This window comes from Narcine bancroftii, chromosome 11, assembly GCF_036971445.1.
Source record: "Narcine bancroftii isolate sNarBan1 chromosome 11, sNarBan1.hap1, whole genome shotgun sequence".
NCBI classification, from domain to species: Eukaryota; Metazoa; Chordata; class Chondrichthyes; order Torpediniformes; family Narcinidae; genus Narcine; species Narcine bancroftii.
In genome coordinates, this window is record NC_091479.1 from 62,111,359 (window position 1) to 62,138,205 (window position 26,847).

At 43.7% G+C, this 26,847-nt stretch overlaps 1 protein-coding gene across 2 annotated transcripts in view; it reads right to left on the bottom strand.

Annotated features, from left to right (window-relative positions):
- Nucleotides 1-2,609: 2,609 nt before the first annotated feature.
- The window catches only part of nrcama (neuronal cell adhesion molecule a), a 255,963-nt gene continuing 231,725 nt past the window's right edge, over nt 2,610-26,847 (bottom strand). For both annotated transcript variants that reach the window (XM_069903115.1, XM_069903117.1), the window contains one exon: nt 2,610-5,649. In XM_069903115.1, the coding sequence (XP_069759216.1) occupies nt 5,415-5,649 (235 nt within the window). In that variant the 3' untranslated portion in view covers nt 2,610-5,414. The remainder of the gene's footprint in view (nt 5,650-26,847) is intronic.

The window sequence follows — 26,847 nt, forward strand, 5'->3', positions numbered from 1 at the left end:
TAGCTTGTTAATTTCCATTTAACGTTATCAGTGCCACTCCTTTGACACCTCCTGAGATCATGTTTTCTGTACTAATATTTTACCATGTGACATTTGATTTCATTCTTTGAGTCTCCCCTTTAACTTGATTGCACTTTGATTAATTACTTCACCTTTTTCAAATCTGAATTCCTGAGGAATGCTAATTGTTCCACGATGAACATTCAGAAAAAAAGATATTTTTCCACACACATTCCAATGTGTTCCCTCCCCCACACCCCCACCCCACAATTAACATGATATAACCTGGGACAGTCTGGGTTGGTTGTTGCGAGCATTGAAGACCAAATATTCCAGAACGCGTTCACCCAAAGAGATCCATCCGTAAAGCACGTGAGAAACACAAAAATTGGAGATGCTGGAATTTTGAGCGAGCAATGATAAGCTGGAGGAACACAGTGAGCCGGGCGGCGTCCCTGCATAGAAATGGTCAGTTAACGCTTAATGTCAGGACCCTCAATCCCCAAGATCTGTTGACTTATTTTTCATCTATTTTTCCTGACATGACTTCATCCTTCACTGAACAGCAAGCAATACTCTTAACCTGTGCACCTTGTGATAAGTAATTGGCCTCAATAGTGATACTCTTTTCCAATTCCAGATTCTGAAACTGTACCCTCTAATCCAATTCCCAAACCTTCACCCATAAATTGGAGCTGATTGCCACGTGCGGTATATTAATGGAGTTTTTACAGAGGAAATTGTGTTGATTCAATATTTGTGTGATGGCTATTCCTAATGAAACTGAAGATATACTATCATCGACCTGACTTACATACAATAATTTGCTTCTGGTGTGTGGCAGCTGTTCTAATATAGGAAATGTGGCTGTCAATTTATGCACTGAGAGCCCCAGAAAACAGTAATCCCATTATAACTTTTTAAAATTTAATTTTCTTTTAAATTTAGCATGGTAACAGCACAATAACAGTCCATTTAGGCTCACGAGTCCATGCTGCCCCATTAACCCCCCGGTACATTTTGGACCAGATAATCCGAAAATTAAACCAAGTTCCAATGTTGATTTATTTGTAGACTAACATTATCAAATTGGTCATGAATAGAAAAAAGGAATTCTACTTTGTTACGAACTGTGCATAATAAACAGCAATAGACAATGAACCAGACAATGAACCAGACAGTGTTTAATTTTAAACCACTAATTTTATTTCTATCTCTTAAACTATAGTCTCATCTTTTAAACTATTCTTTAACACTAAATCTATCCCCAACTATGCACAAGTGTGTGTGTGTGTGTGTGTGTGTGAGAGAGAGAGAGAGAGAGAGAGAGAGAGAGAGATTGTGGATTGTGGAGGTGTGTGTGATTGTGGGTGTGTGTGCGGAGGTGTGTGTGATTGTTAGTGTATGTGTGTGGAGGTGTGTGTGATTGTGGAGGTGTGTGTGATTGTGGGTGTATGTGTGTGATTTTGTTTGTGTGTGATTGTGGGGGTGTGTGTGATTATGGGTGTGTGTGTATGTGTGTGTGTCCTGCAGCTGACGTGGACTTTTTACCCCCTCCATAAATCTTCGTCCGCGAAGCCAAGCCAAAGAGTATGTGTGTGTGAGAGAGAGAGAGAGAGAGAGAGAGAGAGAGAGAGAGAGAGAGAGAGAGAGAGAGAGAGAGAGATACCTAAACCATCACAGTCCAGGCCAAAATCTACAAAGTTACTTCAAAGTTCATTCTTTTAAAATCAGTGTTGAAGCGTAGGTCTTTGAAATTTGATGCCCAGAATTAATGATGAACTGATGGGAAGACCAGAGTTGTGGCTGCTACAGGCTCATGAATTCTTCATGTGTTGCAGTCATAGCACTCCTGGTCCTTTTGTAGGCAAGACTCGAACTGGGCGGCCTCCACGAAGCTTCCAAGACCCTGGCACCAGTCTCTTCAAGTGACCTTCTCTGTTAGTCACAATCAAAATGAAGCCCTTTGCTTCCCAAAAGACCCTCCTGGCACAGGTCAATCCATTGAAAAGGCCCAGTCATTCACAGAACCGGTTTTGCTCTGAATTCCATAAAAATGGCCACAAGAGCTGCTCTAAAAAGATGTTTTCTTTTTAGCAGTCAGAATGCTTCTCCCTTTGCAAAATCACAATGTGTTTATATGAAATGTTAAATGTTAACTGTGACCCTCCTGTCTATACTATCCCTTACAGTGATTATCCCATTTTACTAAAACTGGAGCTTGTAATATTATAATTTTTTTTATTTACACAGTTCATGGGAAGAACATGCAAACTGCTTACAGACAGTACTGGATTCTAACCTAGACTGCTGCTGTCACAGAGCGTTGCCACACTTTCTTCCACTTTTGCAGACTAGTCCAGTGTCATGGTGTTGTATTCAGTGGAATGGGCTTGACCTTAAAGTTCAATTACAATTGCTGCAGAGAAACATCAAGGTCTCTTTTAAGGAGAGCCCACACATCATAAGACTTGTTGTCATGAAATATTCCACACTGTATAATTGAACAGAAAGTCACTGAAGAGAATTCATTGTGTAAATCAGAACCTCCAGTTCTCAAATCATCTGATATCAGTCATGAAAGAAACAAATAAGAGAAGGCCCGAAAAGTGAAAGTCTAGAGCACATTTATTTTCCCATTTGCTTCTTTTTTTTCCAGTACAAAATCAGTAAATTCTTACTGGCAATGCAGAACAACGAGGCACAGCAGATATCTTTCCATCTGATTCTATGCCTTCCCATGCAAAGAGAAATCTCACATCCAGATCACCTGCGCTCAAAATTAACTTGATCCACCAGCTTCATCAACACGTCCCCCAAAGGACGCTCATTACCACGTTGATCCTGTCAAGAATAAGATGTCCTGTGGACTGCTTTCTGGCTTGTGCTCTGTCCCATTAGTAAGCTGGGAGGGGGAAAAAAATTGATGGCTCTGTAAATATTTTTTTTTCAAAAAGTCATTTTGCAGGCAGTAGCTATTTTATGTAAGGTGGGACAATTAGCCTCTCCAATACTGTAACCAGTTACTGGAGAATCAGAATAAAATCATGGAAGTGAGATATCCCAGTTAGTTAAAAACAGATTACTCCACAACCAGGGAGTTGGTAGCTTTACAAATGAACAGCAGAAAATACAGTGAGAGAATAAAACTTTTCAGTGAGATTTTTGGAGATTTCTTCACCTGAGCTTCACCCATCCATTACACAGACATATTCACCCACATATTTATAGCAAATAAAACATCAACAAAGATTTTTCCCGATGCAGTCCTTCTGTTATCTCCTGGGTATTGCACCAGGGAAAACTTTGGAAATGCTCAGCAGATTTGCCGGCGTCTGCGGAGGGAGAAACAGAGCAAATGTTTAAGCTTGACGATCCTCCATCCAAAGGTGGACATAAACGGTTTAAGTTTTTAGCAGCCACGTGGCAGGGATGGCTGGTGGCTTGGAAGGTGGAAAAAGAAAGGTTTCTGAAAAGGAGGAGAGGAGGGTGATAATGGGACAGGAAACAATGCATCTCACAGAAGTGGAAATACAACAAAGCTTACTTCATTCCCAAGCTTAGATTGATCTTCAGTACAATGGTGTAAAATGTGGAGAACTGAGAGACTGGAGTGAAAATGAGGCAGGGAAATACAGTGGCAGGTGACCAGAAGTTGGGGTTGCACCTATAGAGTTGACAAAAGTGCTTCAAGAAACAGTCACGCATCGGTGTCTTCCCGATGTTGCAGAGGTCACACTGTGTCCAGTGCAGAAGTATGAAAAGAACTCTGTCAAGACTGGGAGGACACCCTGGGAAATCTGTAGTGAGAGGAAAGGGAACAGGCGATGTAATGAAAGGTGTGATGTGGGGTGGGCCACAGTGTCTTGGAGGGTCCGCTCTTTGCAAGGCTGAATGCAATGTGCTGTGACGAGTCATTGTGAATGGTAAAACCGGCAGAGAATAAGCCATTGATGATTGGAAATAGAAGCAGGAAGAGGCTATTCAGCCACTTGCACCTGCTCCACCATTCACTACGATTGTGGCTGATATTTTACCACTTCGAATATGGAGAGGCCAAAGCAGTCGATTAATATTTAATCATCAGAAAGAAAAGGAAAACTCTGGAGGACTGGCAACCCAACCACCGAATTTCATGGACTCGATTGGCGATATTTCACTTCATACACAGAGCAAACCGAGCTGCACTGAAGCAATCTAGAAGCCTGTGGTAATGGCGTCAAATCATATTTACAAAATACAACACAATATCTACAACAAAAAGAAGCTTAATTAAACTTGATGCAAGTTATGAAGGAAAGAAAATGGCAAACAGACAACATTCTTGTAACCAAGAGCTTGTAATCCCAATTCATGTAATCCTTGTCTAACACTTCGCAAAGGGTTTGGATAGAACACTTGACTTTTAGTTGAAAAATAGAGGGAACACATTTTTTTTTGGCTTCAATTTAGATCTGAAAAGGCAGTATAACTAGCAATAATAACAAGTAGATATGGCAACTGAATGCCATCATTAATTGTGGTGTGTGGCATTCATTCAAATATTTCTTTAACAAGTAGCTAGGTATCATTTACAAAGAAAGGTGTGCAAGGCTTTCAGAGGTTTTGTGTGCTCATATTAATAGTGTGTGAATTGTGCCTTTCAGAAGAACTTTGCAGTTCTTTTGTAATTGGATAAAGAACTCCCTCTTGCTTTCTCCCTTGCTAGAACTACAACATTATGGTAAAAACAGGAGACTCAGTTACCAACCCAAAGCATTTCACTTTAAATCGTCCACTTGGATCCAATACAGTCAAACCCTCCCATTTTTTTTTCTTTTGCTGTCTTGCAAAATAAAAAGACACAAACAGTTGTTATACATTCAATGAAAAGTCATACTGTATCACCTTCACAACAATGTCCCACCGACATTGGCGAGCTCTAGAATACCAATCGAACACTGACGACAAAACGAGGTTCATTTTCAGTCACTGCACTCTGCACTTTATAAACAAATATTATACAGACCACTGTCATCACAGCACACACTCATCTATCTTATGTGGCAGTGAGATACACGTTGTTCTCATGCACGATGTTAGCGCAAACCAAGAGGACACAAAGAAGTGGAATCCAACAAATGATGTGCCAGGTCAAATGTTATACACATAGAAGATGAACTTCTGTTCCAGATTAGTATTCAATAATTCCCAATCCCTTCTCTCTTCAGCTTCATTCCCTGAAAACTCATGTCAGGGATTTCTTCCTTTGTTTGGTTCATCTGCAGACTCTGAACGTTTAGGCACTAACTTCCCATCATCCCTTCATTTCTGAACGTGCATGTAATGACAAGTCAAGAGATAAGTGTGAATGGATAAACTCTACGCTTTACTGGTGCATGGGATGTTGGATGATTCCACAACCTCCCCTTGTGTTAGACAAAGGAGTTCATGGCATTGACCGGGGATGGGGCTTCGGAGCTCTCATTGCCCTCCACCGTTTCCTTTTCCTTCTTTCCGCTGTACTGTCCAATAAAAGAGCCATCTTCATTGAATTGCCCTTCCCCACCTTCACTGTAGTCAACCAAGCTGTCATCACTCACGCCTTTCTTCACCGTCCCGTCAGAGGGCGTCCGGCTACCTTTAAGTGGTTTATGGTCCTCTGTGTCACTGTAAAGAAGGATGAGATTTAATGGGAGGGCACGTTTTAAAATGAGAAAGCAACACACAGCAAAGCCAATGTGCACAGGCAGCCATATGCATTACCAGATTCAACCATCTGAATGAACTGGGAAGTTGTTCCAATAAGGCATACTCCACTGCGTTACGTGAGATCGTCAGTGCAAAATGTGACTGTACATTTGATGAGTCTGATAAATCTCTTCATTTTCAAGCAACAAGTTAAATTCCAATTCAAAATATTTCAATGGTAGGAAGGAATTGTGGAAATGAGTGAGCAGCTCATGGAGTGACACATTCTGCTGTCAGGAAAAATGATGGCAGGATTGATCAAATGGAGAATGATGGTTGTAAGATCCTTTTCTAGCCCAGGGTAAACCTGCAGCCACAATGCATTACTGCTGAAAGGCCATTGCATTGACCAACAATTCTACTCAGCTTGGATATTTATTGTCCTGTTCAGCATCTACAAGCGACACTGTGGATCAACTGAGATGCAAGCTACACAGGGCTAGTGTAGCAGTTAACGCAGCACCCTTAAAGTGCCAGTGACCAAGGCTCGAATCCTCCGCTGTCGTTAAAGAGTTTGCACATTTTTCTGCGTGGGGTTCCTCCGGGTGCTCCGGATTCCTCCCACAATCCAAAGGCGCATGAAGTTAGAAGGCTAATTGGCCAGCACAGGCTCGTGGGCTGTTATCATGCTGCATGCCTAAATCTTTAAATTTGGACCTTTGGGCTGGAAAAGGGATGAATTCAGTCAGAAGTTAGTTCGCAGGAAACCTCAGCAGCAGATGGCAATATGAAAATGGAAATGTTTTGAAATAAAGAGAGTTGTTTTCAGTGCTTTCAATGAAATGGGGGTGGGAGGGGAGTTAAGCAAGTGTTGCAGGGGCATTCAAGTCATTTGATGTTAAGTAAGGCATGCCAGACTTTCAGTTGCCTCCTTACCTTTCCAGTGACCTACATTTTCCATTATAGAATGCAGAAAAACAAATAAAAACAGTCAGGGAAGCAGCAAGCTCAGTCTGTTGCCAGCTGCGCAAATGTTCTTTTAATGGCAGAGCACATCTTAAAGCAGCACACGCGACAATAGAGAAAAGAGACCCATGGGAGGGCAAACACATTTCATTGCAACTCGTGCCATTCCACATGGCTCCCATGCTGTTGCTCCAAGGACAGTGGAGGAAAACCTTGATGTGTCGCTGAGAAAGAGTTCAGGGAACCCCATGCCACAATTTTGTCAGCGATTCCATGTAAGTCACCCTAAAATCATCTGGTTCTCAACCTTTTTCTTTCCACTCACATCCCACTTTAAGTAATCCCTATGCTATTGGTGCTCCGTGATGAATAAGGTGGTCGGTGGGTGGGAAGGGAAGGTTGAGAATCACTGCTCTAGACCCAATTGTTACTGAAATATTTTGCTTGAGAAAAATGGTCATTTAAGAGCTTGTATTCAGTTGGAAAAAAATACACAAAACTTGCATGATAATTATTCCTTCTTTATTAATATGTGGTCTTCTTATTTGGACTATATGAATTTGAAAATACTTTGAAATATTCTATATATTCAATTTTGTTTTTGTATTTGGCTCCCTTAAGGGAGCTGGCTGAAGGGTTGGGAGGGTGGCGAGGGTTTTTTTTATGTATCTAAAAATTTCTTGCTGTTATTTGATTGTATTTTGTTTTTAAAAAATCTTTTAAATAAAATTTGAAAAAAAAAAGAAAAATGGCCCATTTCCTTTGGCGTTCTGAAACTGTGCACATTACGAGTCAATGAGGTACAATTACAACAGTGGGTTTCCACTTTTTTTTCACCCACATCCCACCTTGAGGAATCCTTTAATCACTGATTAAAGTGGTATGTGTGTGGAAAGAAAAAGGTTGAGAACCACTGCTTTAAATCTATGACGATTCTTCCTATTATGGCCATGATGAAAAGGGAACCGGCCAGTTTAGTTTAACTGGTTGTATGGTGTGATAAAACACAGAGCAATGCATTGGCAGTCATGATATTGAGAAGGAAAATTTGAGGAAGGCATCACTACCGAATGAGCTTAAAGCTGTATTCTCTGAATTGAATTTCTTTAGCCAAGCTCTGTACTTTTTAAAGAAAAGATGTGGATCAACATAACATTCTTTAAGAACCAAAGTATGCTTCAGTGCTAGAAGTTGTAGAGTCACGATGTTGCAGAGGTGCAATGCAGAAACAAGCTCTTCAGCTCACTCATCCAAGATTGATCCCTTTCTTTTACTCTCCCCACTTTCTCATCGCTTCCTCCCAGATTCTCCCACTCCTTCACACACCTGGAACAATGCACAGCAGCCAATTGACACCAACGTGTCTTTGGGATATGGGAGGAGGAAACTGGAAAATCTGGGGGAAACCCACACAGTCACAGGGAGAGGGTGCGAACTGCACCCACACATTGCTGGAGGTCAGGGTTGAACCTGGGTTTCTGGTGCCATGATCAGCAGCTCCACATATTTATGAAACCTTTCTGAAGGTTTGCCACTGCCACAGCAACCAGTCGACATGTAACAAAGTCTCACCAGCAGTGCGACAATGACAAGTTGACACTGGTTTCAGAGGATATCAACTCAATTGGTTGGATCAACTAACAAATTATGGGATTCAAATTGATGTTATTGGAAAACTGATTTCATCACCGAGGAAGTTACAGGGATACAGATGCACAATGAGCATTCAGGGAATGGAAACAAGAGGACAAAAGACAAGTTCATGAGCAAGAAGAAGAAGGAACTCTTTAATAACTGGGAGATGGTTTCTTCCCATTATAGAGCTGACTTCTGGTAACACACAAAGCTTCAGACCAAAGAACTCCCTGTTTCAGCTCCAGCATTGAGCTGGTTGATCAATCTATGTGGGGTTACGCTAACTGTCTTCATGCCAAGTAAATCACAGAAGTAAGTGGGTGTGGCTGGAGGAGGGGAAACAAACATGGCTGTGATGTCTACTTATGTGGTGCCAGAGACCAACAAGGGCATCTTGGGACTGCAGATTGAGCACGTGAGATTGGGTGGACTCTGTATACATTTCCCCGCAATCCTAAAACGGGGCCACCAGAGGATGAATGAAAGCAGCGACAGAGCTGACCTGTGCAATGCTGACAAACACTTCATGTGCAACCTCAGCACGTTTAGAGGTGCTCACAACTTTGGTTAACCAAAGCTTTGCACCTACCCCCAGTCACACTACTGTTATTGCCAATGACATAACTGTAAAGTCAGCATTGTTATTTTTAATTCCTGCTCCCAAATTAAAATGTGGCTGGGTTGTTAAAATAAGTACACACTCGGTTAGAAATGAATATTTTTTTTGCTTTGGAGAAAGGGGAGGGAAAGAAATAGAAAAATGTGAAACATTTCCTGATAGAAATTAAAAAGGAAAAAAAAGGAGCTAGGTCTTGGAGTAATGACAAGGGAATTGCAAAAAAAAAAATTGAGATGATTTTCTGCTTCTTCTCCCCTGCTGGGGTGAATTCAGATTGTGGAGGAGTTCAGCAGAACTGCGGCAGTGTCAAATGTGATGAACAGGAAATAACGCTCTCTATCTATTAAGGGGCGAGATGGATCTTCTGCAGGTGAAGACTTTGAAGCCAACCAGTCTCTATAAAAATGAGATGCTGGAGGGACCCAGCAAGTCAGATAGCATATGTGGAGGGAAATGGAGAGTTGATCCTTCATCGGGAGACATGATTTTGTTGTTGGCCTGTCAAGTGCAGGCTGGACTGGGAATAAAACCAGAAGATTTTCTTCTCTGAATGTCTTTTGTAAACTGGTTTGTTTTTTTTTCAATGACTGGTGCTTTTGCTGATCATGGTTTTTTTATTTTCAACAATAAGGTGAGACAAGAAGTAGAGAGCATAGGTTAAGGGCGAAAGGTGAGATGCTGAAAGGGAACATGGCAGCAGGGGGAAACCACACAGAGAGTGGTGAGAGGGTGGAATGAGGGGCCAACTGAAATGGTGAATGCGGGCTTGATTTCAACACTGAAGAAAAATTTGGATAGGTACGTGCTTAGGAGGGGTATGGAGGGCTATGGTCCAGATGCAGGTCAATGTGATTATGTAGAATAATAGTTCGGCATTGACAAATTTTTAAATTATAATTCTAATTTAATTTTAATTTTTATAGATTAGACATCCAGCACGGTAACAGGCCGTTTCGGCCCATAAGTCTGTGCTGCTCATTTTACACCCAATTAACCCACAATCCCCGGTACGTTTAGAAATGAGAGAACTGCCAATGCTGAAATCTATGAGGAAACTCATCAAATCAGGCAGAGAAATGGACAGACAATGTTACAGGTCAGGACCCTTCTCTGAGATAGAGAACTGTAGAACACTACAGTACAGAAACAGGCCCCAAGGCCCATTTAGTCTGTACCAAACTATTATTTTCCTGTTCCATTGAACTGCGCCAGACCATCGCCCTGCATACCCTGCATACCTATCCAAATTGTTCTTCAAGTGTTGAAATTGAGCCCACATTCACAACTTCAGCTGGCCGCTCGTGCCACACTCTCATCTCCCTCTGTGTGATGAAGTTCCTCTGAATGTTCCCCTTTCACCTTTAACCCACGTCCTCTTGTTCTTGTCACACTCAACCTCAATGGAAAAAGCCTAATTATATTGACTGGATCTGTACCTCTCATCAGATCCCCTTTTTTTCCTGATGCAAAGAATCCTGGCCCAAAACACTGAGTGAACGTTTCTCTCCAGAGATATTGACTAACCCACTGAGTTCCTTTCTTCTGAAGAGTTGGGCAACAGTGCCCACTCCAGGCCTCAACAAGGTACAGGGCCATTTGCACTGGTGACCATCGAGCACTCAGAAAGAAGCATTGGACAGATCCTTCTCAGTGCAAAATACATTCAAGGGAAGTTGTTCACTGAAACCAACACCGGAACTGTTTGTGGCCTTTCTGCAAACCTAATTAAGATGCAGAACTATTTCTGGGCTCATCCATGTGTTAACCTTCCTTCTGTTTCTATCCCCCACACCTACTGCAAACTATTTTTGTCCAGGTTATCCACTTTATCCCTATTGCTGCCAAACTGTCAGGTTGTCAACATGAACAGTTGATGTTGCTTTTAATTCCTGCAGATGGTGCCTGCCTCAACGAGTGTTGCCAGAATTTTGTTCACATTTCACACAGCTTCCCTTCCTGGCCCCTCTTGTCAAAGCTGCCAGCATCACCCCTCCCCTCAAAAAAAAACAGCAGACTCTCTCTGCTTATGAGGGACCACCTCCCCTTCCTAAGCTTGTGTGACCTGCTGTAATAGTGGGGGGTCAGCTTTCTTGGACCTGTAACATGTGATCACCTGTCAGGCTTGCGTCCCACTTCAGTTTCCAAATGGGCTCAACCAAAGTGACCGTTGGCACCCAACAAGAGAGTGTCATGGTTAAATCTGTCTCTGCTCGTTTTTCTCAACCAGCAACTCACAGCAGGGGCAATTTACAATAACCAAAATTAACTGGTTCACTGGTTCACAGAGCAATCCCACACTGTCAGCTGCACTCACCTCCTTCGGTGCCTCTCCAGCAGATGGAGGGATGAGCATTCTGAGCCCACATTTGAGAAAAAGGAACTGCCTGCAACATCTTTCCCTCGTTCCAGCAACATTGCCATTGATATCTCCTCACCATCCCGAAGCCCAGTGACGATTTTATCAGGAAGCGTACGTTACCCTGATGTATGTAGTCCCCTTCCCTGTTGCAAATCTCAAACACGACACTGTCTTCAAATTGATAGACTCCTTGTCTGCCACCAGTGAAGGAGGAGCAGGAGGTTCTTCCAATTAAATATCTGTGAGACTCAAGTCATTCTCCAGTTACAAGCCCCGTTTCCACTGATCCCACTCGCTCCTGGCTAATTAGATTGGAATGGATTGTTTTCAAACTTGGTTCACACTAACCACATCTGATCACCTTTCTATCTCATTACTTAGATTCATAATTACTCAGACATTACTAAGATCTTAAAAGGACATTTACTTAGATCAGTAATTACTTTGTCTGATCATATTTCCATACCATGACAAGGACCACCCATTTCATTCTCCCGAGCATCGCCTCACTTCTTCTCTCAATGAAACCTTCACCCAATCATGATTATTTAAATGTCCTTCTGGCCATACACTTAGCCCTCACAGCCGCAGGCACTGGAAATCCCTCTTTAAGTCTTGCCCCCACCTTCTCTCCTCTGCAATAGCCTTTCAAACTTAACTCACCTTTCTTGCAATGACAACAGTGAGATCACTGGCTTCCAGACAGCCTGACGTCAAGGAAACAAATGCAAATCTTTCTTTTGTTTGAGCTCATTCGCGGTCCCGCAAATTGCTTCCTGGAACTGTTTGCTGGAATGCTTGAGTGAAGCGCATTCGGCCATTTTCCAAAAGGTGCTACGTAAATAGAAGTTGTTGTTGTCTTTATAGTGTGCCTGTTTTGCATTGTGAACCCATGTGGTTCACAGTCTTGTTTCACACAATTCTTGCAACCAAATCAAAAGTCCAAAAATCATTTGATGCGATACCCAAAAAGGCAGAGCGGTACATTAATCAGATATGCAGGTGGCACCTCATGTTTGAGAATGTGAAGTTTTCACCATTACAATGCCTTGCCCACTTTGCCTGTGAAAGACCCTGTCGATTTGTGTCCAGGGATGTATGCTTGAACTGAACTGTGTTAATTTTTAGAGGGACTGGTGCTTTTGTCTTGAAAAATGAGGTGAACATGTGAACGCGCCCACAAGAGGGCTGCATGATGGTGCATGTGATAAAACTGCTGCCTCACAGCCCCAGGGACCTGGGTTCAATCCCGACCTTAGGTGCTGCCTGTGTGGTGTCTGTACACTACCTCCCATGGCCAGTTAGTTATCTTCTGAGTGCTCTAGTTCCTTACACGTTCCAAAGCCAGTTGGGTCAGTAGGTTAATTTTGGCTATTGTAAATTGCCCCTGCCATGAGTTGCTGGAAGAATTGATGGGGATGGAGGGAAACAGGAACGGGATTGCTCTGTGAACCAGTGAAGACTTCTGAACTGAACTTCTGGAAATGAGGGGGTCAGTTAATGAAGAGAGATTGAGTGGCTTGGGAAAATATTCATTGGATTTCAGAAGGATGAGGATGGATCTTATAGAAACATGCAAAAGAATGGACATCTTATACCTGAAAGCAGGATGCCTGTAGAATTCTCTATCCAATGAAGCAATTATATGCATTTAAGGCACAGGCAGATTTTGGAAAAGTCAAGGGTTACAAGGTCATATTTGGAGGTGGAGATGGGTCAATGGTAATATCACCTATGATCCTATTGAACAGCTGAGTTTGCTCGATCCTATTTCTTATCCTCTTATCGTAAGGAAATGGAGTGAAGTTCTTGTTATTTTAGTTTGGACAGTTAATGTGGCCCTCACCACCACCACTTTGTGAACAGCTCTGATTTTATGCAAGGACATGGAAGACATCAGGATGAATAGACATACTAGATAGTGCAGCAGCAACTTTAAAATGTCTTGGCTAACAATTGAGTGGTGGTTCGCTCACGTGCAACTTTTGTGCACCCTCGATCTAACCTTTTTATTCCCATAACTTAATAGTCTCATTTCATCCCTCCTTTCTCCCCAGCTCAACATTAGTACTCAACATAACTTGCTCCTAACTTTGCTCTGGAAGACAGAGAATAAACTTTGGAGTAAAAGTAATGGAGGTAAAGCCACCTACAGCCTTGTGTACCATCCCACCAAGACCACCCACTAATTGGAGAACAACACCTGATTTTCTGCCTGGGCACTCTCCTGCCAGATGGCACTAACACCAACTTTTCTGGTTTCTGCTACCCTGCTCTCTTCTTCCCCCTCCACCCCATCCCTTCCCCTTTTCAGTATTCCTCCCCCCTTCCCTCTCTATTCACCCCACCCTTCTCTACTCCCCTTAATCGCTGCTGTCCCCTCCCTCCCTTCCCCACCTATCACCTCCTGCCTTTGTGACTACACCTCCCCCAACTTTTTTGTTCAGTTGCCTGCCAACATTTTCCCATAACTTGATGAAGGGCTCAGGCCCGAAACATCAGTGATATATTTTTACCTTTGCTATATAAAGGACACTGCTTGATCTGCTGAGGTTCTCCAGCATTTGTGTTTTTAATAATAAACTTTGGATGCAGTTAGAACTGCTGCAAGAAATGAGCAGACTGGTCTGTCTGATGTACCAATATGACCATTCCAAAACATATTACTTGCTGAATAACACAGGAGATCAAGGTTGTTGCAAAGAATCGGATGGAGGTGTTTATTTATAATCTTAGTACACATGAACTACGGTACATCCGTACTGCAGATGAAGGGAAAGCAATAAACTGGATGTTGACCCAGTGCAGGAGCCCCGAAACATTTTAGACTATCAATTCCTTCATGGGGAATCCTTGATCCCTCATTGACCCATAAGCATAGATGATCTTCGCATGTCAGGGCAGGGGAGTGTCTGGATGGGGTGGGGGGGTGTGTGTGGTGGGGTGACGGTGCTGTCCAGGGTGTGGGGGGGGGGTGGTGGTTGACAGAACTGGCTGCCATCATTCCTCATCCTCTCATTCACTCTCAACGTATTAGACGGCTGAAGCCAAGTACAACATGGTGGCCTCCAGGGCCAGATCTTGCAAGGGATTGGCCACCCCTATCAGAGACGCAATTTCCCGTAGATATGCCCCTGCGTTTGACCCCAAATTGACCCCCTTTAAACCCCAGGCATTTATCGACCCTTTGGATAGTCCCAGGGATCAAATCGACCATTTTGGAGACCTCTGTCCCAGTGCCTTATCATGTCCAATGAGTGTACACCAGTTGTCTATCAGAAGGAAACTAAAGGAAAAAAAAATATTGGATTTTGCAAATTCCTCGTCACATTTCCTTCCATCTCTCCTTGTTCCTTTATTTACCCTTTCCCTCTGCTGCCTTCCTCTGTGCATGCCCCTCATGATGGGGGAGGTCCAACCAGAGCCTTGTCTCCATGTGATTTGAAGAGGAGAGTACAAAAAACTCATGAAAGTTGGTGAATTAGTGAGTGACCAGGGGTAGAGTGTGATATAATATAGATATGTTTTGGGAGATAAATTGGGGCTTGTTTTTTTGTGTAGGTCACATACAAACACTTTAAAACAGATTTTATTTAAAATTTTGGAGCTCTGCTCATGCTAGACATGTCGGCCCCACAGCCTTTGCAAGAGCTTTGGAGCATGCCCAAGAGACTTCACAAATGGATTATTTACAAAAAGGCAACAGGTGAAAGAACTTGTTGGAGCCGCAGGTTGTCTGGAGTAGAACTCGCTGTTCTAAGAGGGTCATGTGGCTTTGCAAACAGAGAGAGTCAAACAGGCTTTCTCTCAGAGTTTACAGTCTGCAACAGCAGCTGGGACTGGAACAGGACAAGCTGGAAAGCTTGTGGAAAAACCACATTTGGAAGATGGGTTGTGAGTGCTTAGTTCAGCCTGGTCAAAGCTGCAAGAGGGGAGGAATGGCTGTCTAATGTTTCCATATAACCATATAACCTCTTACAGCACAGAACAGGCCACTTCGGCCCTACTAGTCCATGCCGTAACAAATCCCCACCCTCCTAGTCCCACTGACCAGCACCCGGTCCATACCCCTCCAGTCCTCTCCTATCCGTGTAACTATCCAGTCTTTCCTTAAATGTAACCAATGATCCCGCCTCAACCATGTCTGTCAGAAGCTCATTCCACATCCACACCACCCTTTGCGTAAAGAAATTTCCCCTCATGTACCCCTTATAATTTTCCCCCTTCAACCATGCCCTCCAGTTTGAATCTCCCCCACTCTTAATTGAAAAAGCCTATCCACGTTTACTCTGTCAGTCCCTTTTAAAATCTTAAACACCTCTATCAAGTCCCCTCTCAATCTTCTACGCTCCAGAGAAAAAAGCCCCAGTCTGCACAACTTTTCCCTGTAACTCAAACCTTGAAATCCTGTCAACATTCTCGTAAACTTTCTCTGCACTCTCTCTATTTTGTTTATATCTTTCCTATAATTTGGAGACCAAAACTGTACACAGTACTCCAAATTTGGCCTCACCAATGCCTTGTACAATTTCATCATAACCTCCCTACTCTTGAATTCAATACTCCGATTTATGAAGGCCAACATTCCAAATGCCTTCTTCACCACACCATCTACCTGAGTATCAGCCTTGAGGGTATTATTTACCACAACTCCTAAATCCCTTTGTTGCTCTGCACATCTCAATAGCCTACCATTTAATGCATATGACCTATTTAGATTTGCCTTTCCAAAATGTAACACCTCACACTTATCTGTATTAAATTCCATTAGCCATTTCTCAGCCCACACCTCCAGCCTTCCTAAATCACCTTTTAATCTACGGTAATCTTCCTCACTGTCCACAACACCACCAATCTTTGTATCATCCGCAAACTTGCTTATCCAATTCTCCACCCCTACTTCCAGATCGTTAATATATATAACAAACAATAGTGGACCGAGGACTGATCCGTGAGGAACTCCACTAGTCACCGGCCTCCAATTGGACAAACAATTTTCTACCACTACTCTCTGACACCTCCCATCCAACCATTGCTGAATCCATTTCACTACCTCCTCATTTATACCTAATGCCTCCACCTTTTTTCCTAACCTCCTGTGGGGAACTTTGTCAAAAGTACTTGAAATGTGAAACAAAAAGGAACTTTGTGGTGACCTGAAAGAAAAAGATTATCATCTGGAGAACTCTGAGGGGGTAAGTTTCGTCAGCAAGACACTGAAGTGGCTGATTAAAAAGGAATCAGTTGTGAGTATCCTGGAACAACAAATCTCTCTCTGAAAACTGACAAGAACCTTCCTGAGCGGTAACCATTTATCTTTCAAGCATATTAAATTCTGTGCACAGTATAAGAATTGTCTGAAACTAGTGAACTTGGAGGAATGAGATTGGACAGTGAACCAAAGAACTTTTCTGAACTTACACACACTCACACACACACACACATTACATACACGTGTGCTTAGAATTTGAAGGGGGTTAAGTTAGGTTAGTTAAGTCAATAGTGATAAGTTAAAGCGTGATTCTGATTTCATGTTTAAAGATAATTAAAAGCAACTTTTGTTTAAGTAACCATTTGTCTTGGTGAATATCTATTGCTGCTGGGTTTTGAGGTCCTCTGGGCTCGCAACAAGGGGAAGACAAAAATGAATCAGTTGAAGAGGAAAATAATGGCTGTGTACCAGTCAGGATTTAATAAGTGAGGTGAAATGAAAGGAATGTGAAGGAATGCAAATCAAGACTCCAAATGGCAACATTCTGAAGGGATATGTAATTGACAAGAATCTATTTTTGGTCATTTAAATTTTCAGGAAAACCTACTGCATATAACCTCATTGAAGCTGAATGAAATGTCAAAACTCAATTCTCATTGCTTTGCAGCTGAGGTCATAACGCTTTTTGGTTGTTGTGACAGTGAGGCAGCTGGTTGACATGCCACTTCACAGCTCCAGTAACCTGGGTTCAGCCCGGGTTTCTGCTGCTGGAGTTTGCACATTCCTTCTGTAACGGCATGGATTTCTCAGGGGGGGGTCACTGGCTTCCTCCAGCATCCCAAATTACGAGCAGGTTCGGAGGTTAATTGGCCACTGTTAATTGTTCAAAGCACACAGGTGAGTGGTGAAACCTGTGGGGGCAGTTGATGAGAATGTGGGGAGAATAGAAAATGGGGTCAGTCAGGGATTAGTGCAAGTGACTGAATGGACCGAAGAACTCTTTGTTCCATTTAAGAATCTATTAAAGAAATTTCTAAACTTTCTGGTGGTACCTGCCTAGGCAGTCACTCTAATTTTAGTTCCCCTTCTCTACATTGGTCAGCAGACATATGCTTGCCTGCTTTGGAGTTGTTGGCATGTCTCCAGATCTGTGCAAAGTGAAGTGACCTCATCCTGTGGCACATCTCAGCTCCTAACACAAATGCCACTTGTTTAAGTGTGGGAAGGGGGAAGGAATGTCCAGCCAGAGCTCCTGATCCTCATAGCTGATTAAAAACCTCCACAAGGGAGGCCAAGGGGAGACTTAACTGAAATGTGATATGATGTATAAATAGGAGGGGTCTGATTCAGGCAAATAGAGAGAAAAGTGGGCATAGACTTAAAGTGATTGGTAGAATAATCAGAGGAAATGAGGAAGATGTTTATATCCATTCAAGAATTTGGATACATTGGTTGATGGATAGAAATCTCAGCATATTTATACAGAATAGTAACATTTGAAGATTTGGAAGGCAGGATTAAGCTGGGGTGTTTTTTTTTTGGACCAACGCAGACCTAATGAGCTGAATGTCTCATCCTGTGTCTGTGATTGTGTGATGCCCAGAGGAAGCCTGTGATGAGAAGTGTGCTAACTCCGAGCCCAGCCATGAAGACCGCTGCGACTACTAAACACGGCACTTACTCAACCAATGCCTAAATGAAGGAGGTGGGAGGAGGTGGGAGGAGGTGGGGAAATGGTAGTGGGCCAAGAATGGAGAGTGGGCCACACAGGATGAATAGTTGTTCTGGCTTTTGGAAGGGCTGTTGCAACCTGAGGTTGTACCAAGGCGAACATGCTGGGGTTCCATGGGCTCATTTCTCCAGCCAGACCCACGTGTTGTACACTGGATCAGGCCACATCCAATGAAGTCCCAGCAATCATCTTTAAATCTAAACTGGGCATTTGGGTTTTATTGGGAAGGGTAACACCTCATTTGCCACAGTTGGGTTTAGAAAGAGTGGAGAAGCAAGAGGCCATACAGCCCCTTGAGCTTGTTCTGTGTCTCCTGAGCAAACCATTTCCCTGATGAATTTCATAACTTAAAGCAAAAGTAAAATAATTTACAGAGTGGCACCATGGTGCAGTGGTTAGTATTGCTGTCTCACGACAGTGAGAGACCTACCCTCAGGCCCTGTCTATATGGAGTTTGCATGTTCTCCATGACTGTGTGGACTTCTCCTGGGTGTTCTAGTTTCCTCCTGCATCTCTAACATGGAGGGGGGAGGGTGGTAGTTAACTGGCCAACGTATGTTACCCCTAGTGCAGATAAACGTCTAAGAGGGAACGAGTCACTCAGAAATAAACGGGGATTGAGACAGCTTGAGAGCTGGTGCAGACTGGACAAATTGAACAGACTCCTTCTCCGTCATGAAGGACGTTAAACTGGTCTCCAGAGCATTTTTGTGTTGAATGCTTTTCTGTCCACCGACCCTTGTGTTATGAAGCGCTGAAGGGCCTGGTATTTATGCTAAGGTTGTGTTCTCGTTTTGGCCTGCCTGCAGGAGTAATTGTTTCCCTTTCATTGACTCAACTGAATCCTTCAACCACCTTAAGTACCTAATCAAATCACTCCTCAATTTTCCATGCACAAGGCAATATAAGCTGAGCCAATTTAATAGCTCCATTACCATTCTGCTGAATCTACATTGCTTCCTCGACTAACTGAACATATCCCAGAACTCCATGCGAAATCTGGATGGGGTCTAGCCTAAGCTCTGTACGACATACCTTCTTCTAACCTTCTTGACGTAAAACCCACATTTCCATTAATCCAACACCCCCCACTCCAAGGCAGAAAGAGGATAAAATCACTTTTCACTTTCCTTTCAATCATAACAAAATGGGCTGGATGGAAATCAGCTTCATTGCTTGTGGTTTTCAAGTGAGACAAAGCACCCATCACATTCTGACATTGCTGAAGCCTTCTGTCAGTGTCTGGCTGCAGAAGTGAAAGGGAGGGGGGTCATCTGAGAGATGGAATGGTGACCATGGAACAGCGTTGCAGGCAGCAGCCACAGTCTTCGAAGCAAAACCAGAGGGCGCAAAATAATTGAAGTAGGCAAAGTGAAGGGGAGAGAGAGAGAGAAAGCATTTTGTGCCTTTGTGGGCCAGAGTTTTGCCTTCTATTCACGCTGTTTTGCAAACTGTGGTGGATGCCAAGTGACGAAAGCAAGCCCCTGTTCAGCAAGAAATGCGAGAATCAATTCTCAGAGATTTAATCAGTCCTGGCAGAATCAAGTTCAAGGTCCAACACATTCCGTTGAGTCTTCGCTTTTGAGATGAGCAATATTGTTAGCCAAGAACAGGATCAACTCTATTTGCTGCAGCACATTTACCTTTTATTTCCATCAGGGTGCAACAATTTTCAGTTTCATTTTTAATCTCTTGCCCCATCCACCCCACTCACTCCCTCCCTCTGCCTTCTCATTTTATTGGCGATAGATCCCAATGCACTGATACCTAAGTCAGTCTGCAGTAGGAGTACTGTGAAGGCCGGAATTGTGGGAGGGGGGGGGGGTGCTTATCCCTGGGGGCAACAATCAAGGGTGGTTGCTTTGGCTACTTCCCTCCCCAGCTTACTGAGGCTATCGACTGGGAACAAAACTCGTCATTCCACCGAGGGCCAGGGAATGAGATGATCCTCTGATTCAGCAAAAGATATTATGGGCAAAACCTCAGGAGAAATGTTACATCTTTTCTTGAAGCTCAGTCTTCTGTTAATGCAAACTGAAAACAGCAATGGGGTCTTTTGTAACATGTTTAAAGCAAAATTCCCTCCCCAAATCACTCCTCCAACAATGACAACACAACTGGTGACAGTTGCACCCTAAAGTTTTATAGAAATAGCAAGGCAATGTTGATGGACAGCAATCAAGAGATAATTATACAAAGCAGGGGGCACAATATCAACATATATAAATATATATCTGGAAATAAATAGGCAATGTACATCAACATTATAAAACGTACAGCTTCGGTATCTACAAAATAAGATAGAACTGTATCAGTCTCATAATGATTACAAGATCATAGAAGGCCTCAATATCACAATATTGCTTTGTCAATGTTTTGGAGACAGTACCTGCATTTTATAAGGACATGGTCTTTGTGAACAAATGATCAGCCAACCTATTCTTGTCAGGGTCAGCTCCAGAGCGGGAATTGGGTAACTTTCTGCTCTTCAACTCGCTCGGCATTGGGTGCTTGTGCTGCCTACCTGCCTCCGCCTGCTGACGCATCGCACTCCCACTGCCCCTGATAAACGTTGCACTGCGATATGACGCCACATGTGCATTGCAAGCATTACAACGCAACTTCCCTTCTGACATCATGAGCGTAAGCATTTTTCCTTTCCTATTTCCGTTTCTATTTCATTTGGAGAACAGGTAAGTTTTAATATTCAAAATATATTTGAATGAAAAAGGTTTTGTGCATTTTGTGCTAAAAAGGCTTGGCCTGTGGGTGGGTGCGTCCCCGTGCGTGGTTGGGGGCGGGCACAAGACCTTGATTGGGGGGGGCAGGGGTGATACCTGTAAATGCTTCCCCTTGGGGCCGACGCTGATTCTTGTGATGTTTCTCAAACTGAATCGTGTGGCCATCAGTAAGTATCAAGAATGCAGATCGATGCCAGGGAGTTCTTCTCAGCGTGACGTGAAACCCAGCACCCTACTCTCCTTTTAAAAATGCCCTTTCCCTTTCAGGAGTGTGGAAAAACTGGAGGCCCTTTTTTTTCAAGGAAGGAGATTAGAGTATCCCAAACCCATCCTCATCTTTTAAGGAATGCAGCCCCTTTCCTTTAGTCATACCCCAACATTGCAATGACCTAGAACTGAAGCCCCTTTAAGCAAAGTTCCAGACACATACCCTTGAAGTCCAGTTTGAAGACACATACACACACACGCACACACACACACACACACACACACACACACACACACACACACACACACACACACACACACACACACACACACACACACACACACACACACCCCTTTCTCCTTTAGGAATAGATCCAGAATCACCTTTCAATAAGGAGCCCAAAATCAATGTCTGTTTCCATAACATCACAGAACAATCTTACAACATAGAACATTACCACATTGAAACAGGCCCCTTCAGCCCTTCTAGTCTGTACCTATCCCTGAAGTACACCACTAGTCACAGGCCTCCAGTCTAGGAAACAATTATCCACCACTACTCTCTGGCTTCTCCCGTGCATTGTCGAATCCATTTCACTACTTCATCATCAATACCTAGTATCTGAACCTTCCTAACCTCCCATGGGGGAATTGGTCAAAGGTCTTACTAAAGTCCATGTAGACAACATCCTCAGTCTTTCCTACATCAACTTTCCTGGTAACTTCCTTGAAAAACACAAGCTACCGTGCACAAAGCCATGTTGACTATCCCTAATCAGTTCCTTGCTATCCAAATAATTGTATATCCGCTCTCTTAGAAAACCTTCCAATAATTTATCTAATACTGACATCAGGCCTATAATTTCCATAATTACTTTTGGAGCCTTTTTTAAACAATGGAACAACATGGGCTACAGTCCAATTCTCTGGCACCACACCCATGGCTAAGGACATTTTAAATATTTCTGCCAGAGTCCCTGCAATTTCTAAACTAGCCCCCCTCAAGGTCCAAGGGAATATCTTGTCAGGCCCTGGGGATTTATCTGTCCTTACTGCTTTAAGACAGCAAGTACTTCCTCTTCTTTAATCTGTATAAGTTCTATGACCTCTCTACTTGTTTTCCTAACTTCCCAAAACTCTGTGCCTGTTTCCTGAGTGAATATTGATTTAAGAAAAAACATTGAAGACCTCCCCCATCTCTTTTGGCTCCATATAAAGCCAACCACTCCGATCTTCAAGGGGACCTTTCTTTGCTTTTTCTCTTAATATACCTGTAGAAACCCTTATGATTTTCCTTTACAGTGTCTGCCAAAGCAGCCTTGTGTCTTCTTTTAGTCTTCCTGATTTCTTTCTTGAAGTTTTCCTTGCATTTTTTAAACTCCTCAAATTCCTCATTTGCTTCATGTTACCTGTACCTGCTATACACCTTCCAACCTGATCCACAATATCCCTCAAAAACCAAGGTTCCTTATGCTTGCTAAACTTCCCTTTAATCCTGATAGCAGCATAAAAAACTTTGTACCCTCAAAATTTACGTTTAAAGTCCTCCACTTACCCTAGCACATCTTTCCCTGAAAATATTTTCTCCCAATTCAGACATTCTAGATCCTTTCTCCAATTTTGAATCTCAACCCAAGACCCAGACCTGTCCTCCTTAATTAACTTAAAACTTACAGGATTATGATCACTGGACCTAAAATGCTCCCAATTCTATCACCTGTCCTGTCTCATTCCCTAATAGGAGATCCAGTATTGCATTCTCTCTAGTTGGCACCTCTATATATTGATTTAGAAAACTTTCCTGAACATCCTTCAATCCCAGCATGGTACTAGCTTCATTATTAATAAATCCAGTTTCGTCAAGTTTTACTATTTTTTGTACACAGACAGCCAATCTGTTTGCTCATAGTTTTGCTATTATCTGATTCCACCTGCATTGAATTCGCCCATTGTTATTGAATGAAGATCTACCGGGACCAATGCCTGAAGAGGGCGCACAAAATCAGTGAATCGGTGCAGACTCGAAAGGCCAACATGGCCTGTTTCCGCTCTGTATATGGTTATATGGTTATATTTGACAAACTCCAAGCCACACCTACTATCACAACCTTGTGTATCCTGCAGCTGTCTGCTATCTCTCTACAGTTTTGCTAATCCAATTCTTGTTAACTAATGGGTGGTCTATATTACAACCCCATGAGTGTGGTCATACCTTTTCCATTCTTCAGCTTCACTCATATAGTCTCAGTAGACGAGTTCTCTTGACTGTCCTGCCAAAGCTCAGCTATGATATTTCCATAATGAGCAATGCCACTTCTCCCCCTTTCAAAACCCTCCCCCACCCACCCCCACCGTTCTATTACGTCTAAAGCAACAGAAGCCTGGAACCTTGAGCTGCCAGTCCTGCCCCTCCTGTAACCATGTTTCACTAATTGCCACAATGTCATAATTCCACATGCCAATCCACACTCTAAGATCCTTTCCTGCAATACTCCTTGAATTGAAATACATGTACCTGACAACATTTCCACCACATCTGCTCCCATTTCTGCCTGTGGTCTCAATGGTGCTGGGAAAAGATCTCATTTTACTCTTACTCCTTACCCAATGAAGCACTTTAACAGAGAGCAGTGATGGGGAATGAAGACAGTGACGGAGAGTGAAAGCAGAGACGGGGAGTGAAGGCAGTGGCGGGGAGTAAAGGTTGTGTCGGGGATTGCGAAGGCTGTGTCGGGGAGTGAAGGAAGTTTCAGGGAGTGAAAGAAGTGGTGGGGAGTGAAGGCAGTGGCGGGGAATGAAGGCAGAGTCAGGGAGTGAAGACAGACGGTCAGGGAGTGAAGGCAGAGGGTCAGCGATGGAAGACAGAGGGTCAGCGAGGGAAGACAGGGTCAGGGAGTGAAGGCAGTATCAGGGAGAGAAGGCAGTGTCAGGGAGTGAAGGCAGTGTCGGTGAATGAAGATAGTGTTGGGGAATGAAGGCAGTGTTGGGGAGTGAAGGTAGTGTCAGGGAGTGAAGCCAGTGGCAGGGAGTGAAGGCTGTGTCAGGGAGTGAAGGCTGTGTCAGGGAGTGAAGGCAGAGGGTCAGGGGGTGAGGCAGTGTCAGGGAGTGAAGGCAGTGGCGGGGTGAAGGCAGTATCAGGGAGTGAAGGCAGTGCCAGGGAGTGAAGGCAGTGTCAGGGAGTGAAGGCAGTGTCAGGGAGTGAAGGCTGTATCAGGGAGTGAAGGCAGAGGGTCAGGGGGTGAGGCAGTGGCAGGGGTGAAGGCAGTGGCGGGGAGTGAAGGCAATGGCGGGGGTGAAGGCAGTGGCAGGAAGTGAAGGCAGTGGCAGGGGGTAAAGGTAGTGGCGGGGGGGGTGAAGGCAGTGGCGGGGAGTGAAGGCAGTGGCAGGGAGTGAAGGCAGAGTGTATTGGAATCTCACTTCAATCTCCACTCTCTAAACACCAATTCAATGCAAGGCTGATGAGTGCTCTCTGACCTGAAACATCTGTTATCCTTTCCACAGACACCATCAGACCTGCTGAGTGTTTCCTTTTTTGTTTGAAGGCTGCGCCTGAAGGATCACAACCTTGGACTCTCATTTAAATGTGAAGTCAACATTTGATGAGAAAGCTGCACCATCTCTAATCTCCTCCTTCACATCGCCCTCATCTCACCTAAGACCATAAGAACATAAGACATAGAAGCAGAAATAGGCTATTCAGCCCATCGAGTCTTCCCCACCATTTAATTATGAGCTGATCCATTTCTCTGCCCATTCTCCTAATCTCTTAAGTCCTTCTGCAGCCTCCAAGTTTCTTCAACACTACCTGCTCCTCCACCTATCATCTGCAAACTTGGCCACAAAGCCCTTCGTTCCATAATCCAATCATTAATATGCAATATAAAAAAAAGCGGCCCCAACACCGGCCCCTGTGGAACACCACGAGTAACTGGCAGCCAACCAGAATAAAATCACTGTATTCCAACTCTCTGCTTCCTGCCAATCAGCCAAATGGCCTCCCGGTGTTGTGATTCTCTGAGCCTTCAACTGTCTTCAAGTTCAAGTTTATTACCATCTGGGTGTATGTGTACAGCCCAACGAAGCAGTGTCTCTCCGGACCACAGTCCACCCACAAAACCCACCATTCAGAAGGATCGCATGAATAATCAAAATAAATGAATGTAAATATTTGGGATGATTTACTTGCTTACAGGACACTTCTTCAATCTCACAGCCTGTGGGAAGAAGCTATTAATCAGCCTGGCAGACCTGATTTTGATGCTCCTGTACTTCCTTCTTGATGGTAGTGGGTTCAAGATACTGTGCGCTGGATGGAAAGGGCCTTCTCTCATTCTCTGAGTTCTATTTAGACATCACTCCCAGTAAATGTTGTCAATAGAAGAAAGGAGACCCCAGTGATCTTGAATTTTTTCAGTAATCCTCCACATGGACTTCCAGTCTGATGTTTTGCAGCGACCATACCACAATGCAGCCAGACTCTCAATTGTGGTCCTGCAACAGGTTGTCAAGATATGGGGGGGGGGGGGGGGGGGAGGGCTGGTCACCACCTACAACTGTGCAACAAGGGCTCAACCTCAGCGAACCAAGGATCTTGCCACATCAATGAGTGCTCGTGACATGCACTCTTGCCCTGAAGTTGTGAGCACACAGAGACACGTTTGGTGCTGTGCTTTCTGAATCCCGCCAGTCCCCTTGCCCATCTGATGGTGCTCCCCATGTCTCCTCCTTCCAGGAAAGCCAGGCACCGCGCCAGTTTTCATACAATGCTTTGAGCAGCTGTCTATTGCATAGAACTGGAGCTGCTTCTCAAGGGAGCTTTGCAACTATTTTTGCTTCAGCATTAAAAGTTCCTCCTGATACGATGCCAGGTAGTTTGACATCCAGGTCAAAACATCATGCAGACAAGAACGTCAGTCAACAGAGAGTGCTCATACAGGGGTCATGCATTGAGGGAGGCAGGTTTAGACAAGATTAACTGCTCACCCCAGGCAGAGTGAGGGGCTTTTCCTCTTCCTTCTAAAAGGTTTCTTGTGTGCAGAAATGACATTCACTTGAGAGTCACCTTGCCCATTTGCATGGTTGGAAAAATGAAGGGCAAGTTAACTAATCCCATTTTTATGAGGGGGGGAAGCAGCAATTTCCAGGTTAATTTCAAACAGAATCATCAAGTTTGCAGCTGGTACAACATCAGTTGGGCCTCATCGGCAACATTGCTGGGTCAGTTTGCAGAGAGGAGGTTGGGAGTCTCGTCAACTGGTGTGAGAACAACAACCAGAATCTTAACGTGGAGAAGACGAGTGTGGACTTCAGGATGATGTAGGTCAACCACGCTCCACCACGCAGCAATAGCTCCATCGTGGAGGAAGTTGAGAGCACAAAGTTCCTTAGTGTGCAAATAATGGATGATGTATCCTGGACCCACAACACCTCTTCATTAGTCAGGAAGGCACAACAGCACCGACGCCTCCTACGATGGTTGAGGAGGGCATTTTGCAGGAGCATATTTGAGGGGGTCCTTTCTGGCTGTATCATCATGTGGTGTGGTAGCTGCAAAGCATCAGACCAGAAGTCAATACAGATGATCATTCAAATGGCCATGAAGGCCACTGGGGGCTTCCTTTCCACTATTGACGACATTCACCATGAGTGTTGTTTAAATAAGGGTCAAAAATCATTGAGGATCCCTACCATCCATCACACATTGTC